General features: G+C 48.2%; 1 protein-coding gene across 1 annotated transcript in view; it reads right to left on the bottom strand.

Annotated features, from left to right (window-relative positions):
• Positions 1-463: 463 nt before the first annotated feature.
• LRGUK (leucine rich repeats and guanylate kinase domain containing) overlaps positions 464-11,744 on the bottom strand; it is a 41,637-nt gene continuing 30,356 nt past the window's right edge. The window contains exons 16-20 of the mRNA XM_081331756.1: positions 11,148-11,305; positions 7,961-8,049; positions 4,940-5,062; positions 4,297-4,439; positions 464-1,795 (exon numbers count right to left, since the gene is read on the bottom strand). Of these exons, the coding sequence (XP_081187882.1) occupies positions 1,605-1,795; positions 4,297-4,439; positions 4,940-5,062; positions 7,961-8,049; positions 11,148-11,305 (704 nt within the window). The 3' untranslated portion in view covers positions 464-1,604. The remainder of the gene's footprint in view (positions 1,796-4,296; positions 4,440-4,939; positions 5,063-7,960; positions 8,050-11,147; positions 11,306-11,744) is intronic.

Raw genomic sequence — 11,744 nt, 5'->3', positions numbered from 1 at the left:
CCATGCTGGCTCAGGAATTCTGGGAGTTGAAGTCCACAAGTCATGAGGGGGCCATAGTTCCCCCATGCTGGATCAGGAATTCTGGGAGTTGAAGTCCACAAGTCATGAGGGGGCCATAGTTCCCCCATGCTGCCTGAGGAATTCTGGGAGTTGAAGTCCACAAGTCATGAAGGAGCCATAGTTCCCCCATGCTGGCTCAGGAATTCCGGGAGTTGAAGTCCACGAGTCATGAGGGGGCCATAGTTCCCCCATGCTGGCTCAGGACTTCTGGGAGTTGAAGTCCACGAGTCATGAGGGGGCCATAGTTCCCCCATGCTGGCTCAGGACTTCTGGGAGTTGAAGTCCACGAGTCATGAGGGGGCCATAGTTCCCCCATGCTGGCTCAGGACTTCTGGGAGTTGAAGTCCACGAGTCATGAGGGGGCCATAGTTCCCCCATGTTGGCTCAGGAATTCTGGGAGTTGAAGTCCACGAGTCATGAGGGGGCCATAGTTCCCCCATGCTGGCTCAGGACTTCTGGGAGTTGAAGTCCACGAGTCATGAAGGGGCCATAGTTTCCCCCATGCCGGCTCAGGAATTCTGGGAGTTGAAGTCCACGAGTCATGAAGGGGCCATAGTTCCCTCATGCTGGCTCAGGAATTCTGGGAGTTGAAGTCCACGAGTCACGAGGGGGCCATAGTTTCCCCCATGCCGGCTCAGGAATTCTGGGAGTTGAAGTCCACCAGTCATAAAAGAGCCCAGGTGACTCAAGAGAGAGCTGCTCACTCCGTGGATTTCGGAAATAAAATCCCTTTGTTGTTTTGCTGTTGCGTGATCTACTTCTGCATAAAAGCATCCTGAAGCCTTGCAACGAGGCTTGTGTGTTAAGACACACAGCCGTATCCTCTAGAGTGCGCACACTTACCTATGCAGACCATTGTCGTGGTGTCGGCAGAGAGCCGAGGAACGTGCAGGGAACGTCAGAAAGATTGTACAGGTAGTCCTCGACTTACGACCATTCGTTTAGTGACCATTTCAAGAGTTACAACGGCACCAGGAAAAAGGGAGTTAGGGGTGGCTTTCCACGTAACCATCCCAGCATCCCGCAGGGTCACGTCATCAAAATTCAGATGTCTGGCCACTGGCCAGACGACAACCCCACCCACCCACCCACCCCGCAACTTCACACCTGGACGTCTTTGATTTAAAAGGCGCTAGAAACGTATGAGGAATGTTTGGAAATCATCAGGCACTCATTTTATACGGACCAACGGGTTCCTGACACGGTAGGGGAAAATATCAATTCTCGTTCTAAATATCCTTATAATCTACTAAATAATCTCTTGTCTTTTTTTTTTTTTTAACCCGGGGAAAAAAAATCCGTCGAGTGGTTTAGGAGCCGGAAGGAAACTTTTTTTTTTTTTTTTGCACCGAGAAATCGTTGCGGATCCGCAGTGCGTCACCAAAGGAGTTTTTTAAATAATAATAATAAGAATAATAATAATAACAATGATGGGCGTTTCCTTGGGCTGGCTCAAGCAGAGTCTCTGGGAGTCGGGACCCCCCCCTAAGTGGTGCTCGGGAGTAAAAGGTGTCCGAGGGGGGGCGAGGGGGGGGTTCCTAAGGCTAGGGCTTCAACGACAGGACCGAGGCGTAGCTGTCTACGGCGGCCGCTTTGGGCTTCTTCCGGCCGGACGGGATGGGAGGAAGGACCGGCTTGGTGTTGGACCCTGGGCGGACGGTGACGGTGGGGACGAGGTGTGGGGAAGGGGCTTTGTGCTTGGGGGTCTTCTTGCTATCCGCCAGACGGTCGGCCTCTGCAACAGAGAAGAGCGGGATTGGAGGTCAGCTTGGAGAAGAAAGGGACTGACTTTCTTTCCTTCGCTCCTTTCGGCCCTTCCTTCCTTCCTTCCTTCCTTCCTTCCTTCTCTTCTTTTTTCTTTTCTACCAGCAGTGATTCGCTTAATACGTCTAGCAAGAAAGGTCGTAAATATAGGGCAAAACTCACTTAAAAACTGTTTCGCTTAGCAACGGAAATTTGGATCTCAGTTGTGGTCGTAAATCAAGGACCACTGCCCTTCCTTCCTTCTTTTCTCCTTCCTTCCTTTTTTCCTTTCCTTTCTCCTTCCTTCCCTTTCTTTTTTCCCTTCCTTTCCTTTCTCCTTCCTTCCTTTCTTTCCTTTTTTCCTTTCCTTTTCCTTCCTTCCTTTTTTATCTTTCCTTTCTCCTTCCTTCCTTTTTTCCTTTCCTTTCCTTCCTTCCTTCCTTTTTTCCTTTCCTTTCTCCTTTCTTTCCTTTTTTCCTTTCCTTTTCCTTCCTTCCTTTTTTATCTTTCCTTTCTCCTTCCTTCCTTTTTTCCTTTCCTTTCCTTCCTTCCTTCCTTTTTTCCTTTCCTTTCTCCTTCCTTCCTTTCCTTTTTTCCTTTCCTTTTCCTTCCTTCCTTCCTTTTTTATCTTTCCTTTCTTCCTTTCTTTTTTCCTTTCCTTCCTTCCTTCCTTTTTTCCTTTCCTTTCTCCTTCCTTCCTTCCCTTTTTTTCCTTTCCTCTCCTTTCTCCTTCCTTCCTTCCTTTCCTTTTTTCCTTTCCTTTTCCTTTCTTCCTTCCTTTCTCCTTCCTTCCTCTTTTTTATCTTTCCTTCCTTCCTTCCTTCCTTCCTCCCTCCCTTCCTTCCTTCCTTCCTGTGCCTCCCCCAATTTCTGGGCATTTTACCAAGTTTAAAACTGGTAGACATTAAAATAACAAAACAAATAACAACAATAACAATAAGTACAGTTAAAGGTGGGGAGGAGAGGAGCACAAAGTAGAGGCAATCGTTGACTTACAACCAGTCATTTAGTGACTGTCCAAAGTTACAATAGCACTGAAGAAAGGGACTTATGACCAAATTTCAAATACGTGAACCTTGCACCCTCCCCCCAGGGTCACGTGATCAAATTTTGGATGCTTGGCAACGGAGTCATATTTATGACGGTCATGGTGTCTTGAGTCACGTGATCCCCTTTTGCGACCTTCTGACAAAGTCAACGGGGGGAAGCCAGCTTCACTTCACAACCGTTTTCCTAATTGAATAACTGCAGTGATTCACTTAACAACTGTGGCAGGAAAGGTCATAAAATAGGGAAAAACTCATTTAGCAAATGCCTCGCTTAGCAACAGAAATTTGGGGCTCAAGTGTGGTTGTACGTCGAGGACTTCCTGTACTCAAAAGGCACTCCCGGCCCTAACTGATGATGCCTTAGAATCTTTTTGCCTCTTAGTTAAACTACGTCTCATCCTAGACTGGAGTTGGAATTTCTGGGCTCTCGGATTAAATGCTGGGAATTTTATAAGGAGGGGCTACAGTTGCCTGCAAAGGTATCTGAATCCATCTTGGCATTTCCTTACCTTTAGGGGCTGTTATCAAAAATGACCTCTAGATGGCACCAGAGAGAACAGGAGAACTATTAATCTGCTGCCATCTAGTGGCCACCTGGAGATTTGCAGATCAGATAAGAATCCCTAGGCCAGGAGTAGGCAACCTTGGCTCTTTTATGACTCGTGGACTTCAACTCCCAGAATTCCTGAGCCAGCATGGCTCAGCATGGAAACCTCTCCCTTTCCCCTCAGCATGGCTGGCTCAGGAATTCTGGGAGTTGAAGTCCACGAGTCATAAAGCGGCCTAGGCCTAGACCAGGAGTAGGCCACCTTGGCTCTTTTATGACTCGTGGACTTCAACTCCCAGAATTCCTGAGCCAGCAAGGGAGAACTATGGCCCCTTCATGACTCGTGGACTTCAACTCCCAGAATTCCTGAGCCAGCGTGGCTCAGCTTGGAAACCTCTCCCTTTCCCCTCAGCATGGCTGGCTCAGGAATTCTGGGAGTTGAAGTCCACGAGTCATAAAGCGGCCTAGGCCTAGACCAGGAGTAGGCCACCTTGGCTCTTTTATGACTCGTGGACTTCAACTCCCAGAATTCCTGAGCCAGCATGGGAGAACTATGGCCCCTTCATGGCTCGTGGACTTCAACTCCCAGAATTCCTGAGCCAGCGTGGCTCAGCATGGAAACCTCTCCCTTTCCCCTCAGCACGGCTGGCTCAGGAATTCTGGGAGTTGAAGTCCACAAGTCGTAAAAGAGCCAAGGTTGCCTACCCCTGCCCTAGCCAAAACATAAGAGAATATTTGTAGTCTGGGGTGTCCCCCTCTCCCCCAACTCACTCCTGAGCCACAGCAGGGCCATCTGTTCGGCGGAGGTCAAAAAAAGTCAAGATGGGGGGTCGCGACAAAGACTTTGAGCCCTTTCATAATGTGAAGCGTATTCAAGGCTTTTGAATTGGCACCCACCTTGTCGGCTCTTATTTTCATCGGCGACTTCTGCCACAGACACAGAGACGGTCCTGGAGGGGCGGGTAGAAGATATGCTGGGAGAAAGGGGTGATCCTGGATCAGCGAAGGACTTTTTGGCTGGTTGGACCGATTCCCTGTACCTGAGGAAGGAATGGGTGAGATCAACGCCCAGGAACTCTTCAGCTCCAACTCACCCAGAGTAGCCACATCATGTGGTATCTACCAGCATCCATGTTCTCTGCACATTTCGAGGCCTTCAGACTGATGGGGCCACATTCCTTGCCTGGGAATCATGGGTCTTATAGTGCAAGGTACCTCCAGGTTGGGGGAGATTTAACCAGCTGTGGGCTGTGGAGATCTTCTACTCTGCCATTCCGACGGTGCCAGCTTTTGCAGCCTCACCCAACATCTGGACCACGGTGTCATCGGCACCCCCTGATCTGTTGCACAGTTGTTTGTGAGACTATCCTGGGCTGGGCTTGCTGTCTCCCTGACAGAGCGATGGGAACTTTCCCTGCCTGGGGATCATGGGTCTTGTAGTATGAGGTATCTCTGGTGGTCCAGAAGCCCTACAGGCTGGAACTTCCTCTAGAAGATCTGCAGAAGGTTCCCCCCCCCAAGGAGTCACATCTCTACTCACCTTTGGTCAGGAGTGGTGGGTGAGACGGGGCTCACGGTACATCTAAAGGACCCCGTGGAGGTGAAAGATGGAGGCTCTAAGAACTGGCCATGCACGCTGGGGACTGCAACTCGGAGGGCATCCCTGGAACAAACCAGAAAAAGCCCTCTGATTCTCCCAGCTCGGAGCTCACTATTTTCTTTATTGACATGCAAATTCTATTTCTAAACAGTTTTTCCTTCCAATGGAGCCTGCCACCATCTATCCATCTCCCTCTCTATGTATTTTCTATCAATATTTATATCTATTATATCTATATCTATCTATCATCTATCTATCTATCTATCTATCTATCTATCTATCTATCTATCTATCTATCTATCTATCTCATCTATATCTAACATCTATATCATCCATCCATCTCTTCTCTCTCTCATTCTCCATCTGGGATAGGATGGATGGGAGAAGAATAGAATAGAGTAGAGTAGAGTAGAGTAGAGTAGAGTAGAGTAGAGTAGAGTAGAGTAGAGTAGAGTAGAGTAGAGGATAGGATAGGATAGGATAGGATAGGATAGGATAGGATAGGATAGGATAGGATAGGATAGGACAGGACAGGACAGGACAGGACAGGACAGAATATAGGGGAAGGAATAAGGATAGGATAGGATAGGATAGGATAGGATAGGATAGGATAGGATAGGATAGGATAGGATAGGATAGGATAGGATAGGATAGGATAGGATAGAATATAGGGAATAGAATAAGGAAAGGATAGGATAGGATAGGATAGGACAGGACAGGACAGAACAGAACAGAACAGGGAATAAACTAGAACAGAAGATCATAATTCCCAGGAAATCATCCCCCACCCTAAATATCTCCATTAGATCCAGTGCTCTGAAAACAGATACTATCTATGACATTGTTGGGTGATTTTTTTTAAAAAAAGCAATGCTGCAACAGGCTCAAAATACAGCGGTGACAGGCTTGCGCAGGCCGAGCGCACCTGTACTCACACCTGGGAAACCGGCGCGCCTGGAGGAAGTCTGCGGTTCCCAAATGCGACAGGCAGATGCGGTTGGGAGGGCGCAGGTGTGAGTTCTGCTATGGCAAAAATCCAGAGGATGAAGCTTCAAAAATTGATGGCGGCAGCATGGCGTGGACTGGCTCCATTCCAGACTGCATTTGCCATACTGCCTAACCTGGGTTGTCTTAAGCCACGTTTAGGATGTGTGTTGCACGCTAGGAGGTGCAAGCAAGCGCAAAGGACCCAAGTTGAAGACCATACGCAGGTGGCCTGTTGTGTGAACGGCACTGCTAAGTGCAACTGATTTAGTTCACAGGGTTGTGTGTGGACAACATGTTTTGTTGTTTTGTCACTGTCTTTCTAAATCTTAAAATGTGTGGACTTCAACTCCCAGAATTCCTCATCCAGCAAGGCTGGCTAGGGAGTTCTGGAAGTTGTAGTCCACAAGTCTTAAAGTGGCTAAGATTCTCTCTCTCTTAGCCCAAACCACCTCGTAGGGTTGTCGTTGTGATGTAAATGGGAGGAGGGAGGAGGGTTAGATATGTTCACCGCCTTCTTTATAAAAATAATAAAAGTGTGATATTAAATAAATAAGAGAAAGAAAGAAAGAAAGAAAGAAAGAGAGAGAGAGAGAGAGAGAGAGAGAAAGAGAGAGAGAGAAGGAAGGAAGGAAGGAAAGAGAAAGAAAGAAAAGAGAAAGAAAGAAAGAAAGAAAGAAAGAAAGAAAGAAAGAAAGAAAGAAAGAAAGAAAGAAAGGAAGGAAGGAAGGAAGGAAGGAAGGAAGGAAGGAAGGAAGGAAGGAAGGAAGGAAGGAAGAAAGAAAGAAAGAAAGAAAGAAAGAAAGAAAGAAAGAAAGAAAGAAAGAAAGAAAGAAAGAAAGAAAGAAAAAGGGAGGGAAATAGGGAGAGAGGCAAGCAGGCAGGAGAGGAAAAGGAGACCCTTAGACCATTTCAATCAATCAATCAATCAATCAATCAATCAATCAATCAATCAATCAATCAATCAATCAATCAATCGAAATAGAGCTGGAAGGGACCTTGGAGGTCTTCCAAACCAACCCCCTGCTCAGCCAGGAGACCCTATCCAGGGCTAGGCCACCTTGGCTCTTTTATGACTGGTGGACTTCAACTCCCAGAATTCCTGAGCCAGCCACGCTGAGGGGAAAGGGAGAGGTTTCCAAGCTGAGCCATGCTGGCTCAGGAATTCTGGGAGTTGAAGTCCACGAGTCATAAAAGAGCCAAAGTGGCCTACTCCTGCGCCTAGACCATTTCAATCAATCAATCAATCAGAACAGAGCTGATAGGGACTTTGGAGGTCTTCCAGTCCAGCCCCCTGCTCAAGCAGGAGAACCTACTGTATACCAGTGATGGCGAACCTTTTAGAGACCGAGTGCCCAAACTGCAACCCAAAACCACTTATGTATTGTCAGGTGCCGGGTGGGCGTGGCCCATTGGGTGGGCGTGGCCCATTGGATGTGGGCGACTGTGGTGGTAAAGGCAGACTGGGTGGGACTAAAAAATCCAATTAATCAATTCCAACTTTGCAAGATCTTTCCCCCCCCCCCCCCCGAGAAGTTGAAATTGATTGATTGATTGAACCTCTTTTTTTGCACACGGCGGCGGAGGCCTAAAGGGAAAAGGTTTTATAAAACCCAGCGGAAGGCCTAGGACGACGGCGCGCGTGCCCACAGGGAGGGCTCTGCGTGCCAGCTGTGGCACCCGTGCCATAGGTTCACCGCCACGGCCCTAGACCATTCCAGACGAGTGAGTGGCTGTCCAATTTCTTCTTTAAAAACCTCCAGTGATGGATGGAGCACCCACAACTTCTGGTGGCAAGCTGTTCCCCTGGTTAATTGCCCTCCCGGTCAGGAAGTTTCTCCACACAGTGATAATTCACCTTAACCCGTCTGTTTTGCTTCCTGATGTCTCCCACTCCCCTCTTTGGAGCAAACCATGCTCTCCTCAATCTTTTAAGAGGTGTGTGTGTGTGTGTGTGTGTGTGTGTGTGATTGTTACCTCTCGAACAGCTGGGCGTAGGAGGAGATGGCTTTGCCCATCAGGCCCTGCCTGGCCAGGTGTTGTCTGCGCTGGAGCGATGCCTCTTCCTGCAGGTGGAACACAATCAGCCCTCTTAGTGACGGGTGAGCACAAGGTTCGGGCACAGGTCATTATGGGGGGGGAGAACATAAGCTCTGCAACCAGTTAACCTGGTTAGAACAATTAACCAGTGGAACAACCTGCCTCCAGAAGCTGTGAATGCTCCAACAATGGAAGTGTTTAAGAAGAGACTGGACAGCCATTTGTCCGAGATGGCATGGAGTTTCCTGCCCGAGCACGGGGTTGGACTAGATGGCCTCCAAGGTCCCTTCCAACTTTATTATCATCATTATTATTATTAGATATTCTCCAAAGCAATTGAAGACAGAACGAGAAGCAATGGATAGACAATAATCAAGGAAAGAAGCAACCTAGAACTAAGGAGAAATTTCCTGACAGCCAGAGCAATTAACCAGTGGAACCACCTGCCTCCAGAAGTTGTGAAAGCTCCAACACTGGAAGTTTTTAAGAAGAGACTGGACAGCCATTTGTCCGAGATGGCATGTGGTTTCCTGCCTGAGCAGGGGGTTGGACTAGATGACCTCCAAGGTCCCTTCCAACTTTGCTCTTATGATTATGATTAAGATTATAACCTTTGTGAAGTTAGAGCACCCATGAGCCATCCAGGTGAGGGTTGGGACGCCATGGAAGAAAAGACCACTTCTTGGCTTCATGGGCTTGGTGGAAAGTTCATGGGACCTCTTGAAAGTCCTTGTGTGAAGGTATCTCCCCAGCTTCACGGGTTGGACATGAACGTGGAGCTTGGAGGTGACCCAGTTTCTGTGACCAATAGGGCAGTTTCCTCAGCTTGATAAATTTAAGATGGGTGGACTTTCAGAATTCTGAGAATTGCAGGGGGATTCTGGGAGTTGAAGTCCACCCGTCTCAAAGCAGGCTGGCTGGGGGATTCTGGGAGTTGAAGTCCACCCGTCTCAAAGCAGGCTGGCTGGGAGATTCTGGGAGTAGAAGTCCACCCGTCTCAAAGCAGGCTGGCTGGGGGATTCTGGGAGTTGAAGTCCACCCGTCTCAAAGCAGGCTGGCTGGGGGATTCTGGGAGTTGAAGTCCACCCATTTCAAAGCAGGCTGGCTGGGGAATTCTGGGAGTAGAAGTCCACCCGTCTCAAAGCAGGCTGGCTGGGGGATTCTGGGAGTTGAAGTCCACCCATCTCAAACCAGGCTGACGGAGGAATTTGGGGAGTTGACGTCCACCCATCTTAAAATTCCCAAGATTGAAAAAGTTGGCAATATGGCAGTTTCATCATCATCATCATCTATTTATAGGTGAATCTCTTGAGAAAAGCAAGAGCTGAAGATTCCCGGATGGTGAACAATTATCCAGGATTAAACTACTCCTTCTTCAGGGAAGTCTGGGCCACATATATCCCCCCCCCCGCACACACACACACACACACACACACACAAATTTTACCCAAACAAAACCCCAACAAGGTATAAGAAGAAAAGTATAAAAACAGCGGACTAGTTTTGAGCCTGGGGTTGCCTACTCTACCTTAGCAGATTTCAAGGCATCTTAGGTGCAATGGCTAACAGCATTTCCTTCTCGGAAACAGAATAACAAGAGTTGGAAGGGACCTTGGAGGTCATCTAGCCCAACCCCCTGCTCAGGCAGGAAACCCTACACCATTTCAGACAAATGGTTGTCCAGTCTCTTCTTAAAAACTTCCCGTGTTGGAGCATTCACAGCTTCTGGAGGCAGGTTGTTCCACTGGTTAATTGTTCTCATTGTTAGGAAGTTTCTCCTTAGTTCCAGGTTGCTTCTCTCCTTGATGAGTTTCCATCCTTTGCTTCTTGTCCCGCCTTCAGGCGCTTTGGAGAATAGCTTGACTGCCTCTTCTTTGGGGCAGCCCGATATACTGTAAGACTGCTGTCATGTCCCCCCTCGTCCTTCTCTTCATTAAACTGGAAAGACCCAATTCCTACAACCGTTCCTTGTATGTTTTAGCCTCCAGTCACCACATTTTTTGCTCTTCTCTCCACTCTTTCCAGAGTCTCAGCGTCTTTTTTTGTTTTTTTTTACATCGTGGCGATCCAAGCTGGATCCAGGATTCCAAGGGTGGCCTTACCAAGGGTTTGTAAAGTGGTGTTACTGTTACTCCCTGTTCGGCTCTTCCGTTCTTCTCCAACCTATCCAAGCGAATTAGGCCCCTGAAGTTTCTCCTGGACACGGCTGATCTAGGAGAGACCTTCTTGAAGGCCGGGATCCTCTGGAAGAAGCCAAGGCAGGATGCCTCCCCCTCGGGGACCACCTACCTCTCGCCAAAACGAAAGCCTTTTGCTGAAGGGCGGGTAGCAGATTGCTCTGCGACTCTTCTTGCCCATCTGCAGAGGCAACTCCAGACGTGGGACATTGGGCCTCAGACCGTCCTAGCAAGGGGATATGGGGGTGGGTGGGTGTCTTCTCTGCAGACTTCCAGGGATGGAATGCCCCATTGTGACACCATGACTCTAGAACGTTCTTCCACCAGTACTACCACCACCATCTGGCTTTGAAGCGAGATTTCTCCTCTTGCTCTTCCTAAGGGTTGGTTGAAGAATTTAATAATAATAATAATAATAATAATAATAATAATAATAATAATAATAATAACAACAACAACAATAATAAAAGTTGGAAGGGACCTTGGAGGTCACCTAGTCCAACCCCCTGCTCAGGCAGGAGACCCTGTACCATTTCAGACAAATGGCTGTCCAGTCTCTTCTTGAAAACTTCCAGTGTTGGAGCATTCACAGCTTCTGGAGGCAGGTTGTTCCACTGGTTAATTGTTCTCACTGTCAGGAAGTTTCTCCTTAGTTCTAGGTTGCTTCTCTCCTTGACTAGTTTCCATCCGTTGCTTCTTCTCCTGCCTTGAGGCGCTTTGGAGAATAGCTTGACTCCCTCTTCTTTGGGGCAGCCCCTGAGATACTGGAACACTGCTATCACGTCCCCCCTTGTCCTTCTCTTCGTTAAACTAGACCTGCCCAATTCCAGCAACCGTTCCTTCTGTGTTTTAGCCTCCGGTCCCCTGAATCATCTTGGTTGCTCTTTGTTGACATGACGTTGTGTTTCACCAATAACTCAAATGTGGTTTTGCTTCTCTTTACTTACCACCGGGGTCTTCTGCGCCAAAAGTTGGGCTGATATTTTGGCCGAGTAGTTTTTGGCAGAAGAATCCATAAATTCATTGGGAGTAGGTGACGGTACAACACCATCGGTCCCTCTGATGTTGGTTACTTTCAGAGCTGCAGGTGACTCCTCCTTGGCAGCTAAAAACCAAACAAGCAGCAGATAATCAGTGGGACGGCTCGCCTCCAGAGGTGGTGGGCGCTCCATCACTGGAGGCTTTCAAGAAGAGCCTGGACAGCCGTTTGTCTGAAACGGCATAGGGTTTCCTGCCTGAGCAGGGGGTTGGACTAGATGACCTCCACGGTCCCTTCCGTTATTCTGATATTCTGTTATAACTCTGGACTTAGATGGCAACCAAGGGCCTCAGTGGAAGACTTTTGACTTGACAGTGAAAACGTTCGTCAGTGGAACAGCTTGCCTCCTGGAGCTTATTTTACTTTATTTTTATTTGTATCTCACCTTGATTATTTTCACAAATAACTCCAGCGGCAAGCATATCCCACACGCCTTTCTTCTCTTGTTTTCCCATAACAACCACCTTGTAAGGTGGGCTGGGTGGAGAGGGAGGGACTGGCCCAA

This window comes from Vipera berus, assembly GCF_964194415.1.
Source record: "Vipera berus genome assembly, chromosome: 6".
Lineage (NCBI taxonomy): Eukaryota > Metazoa > Chordata > Lepidosauria > Squamata > Viperidae > Vipera > Vipera berus.
Note: the sequence above shows the minus strand (reverse complement) of the source record. Positions and strands in the feature narration are given on the sequence as shown.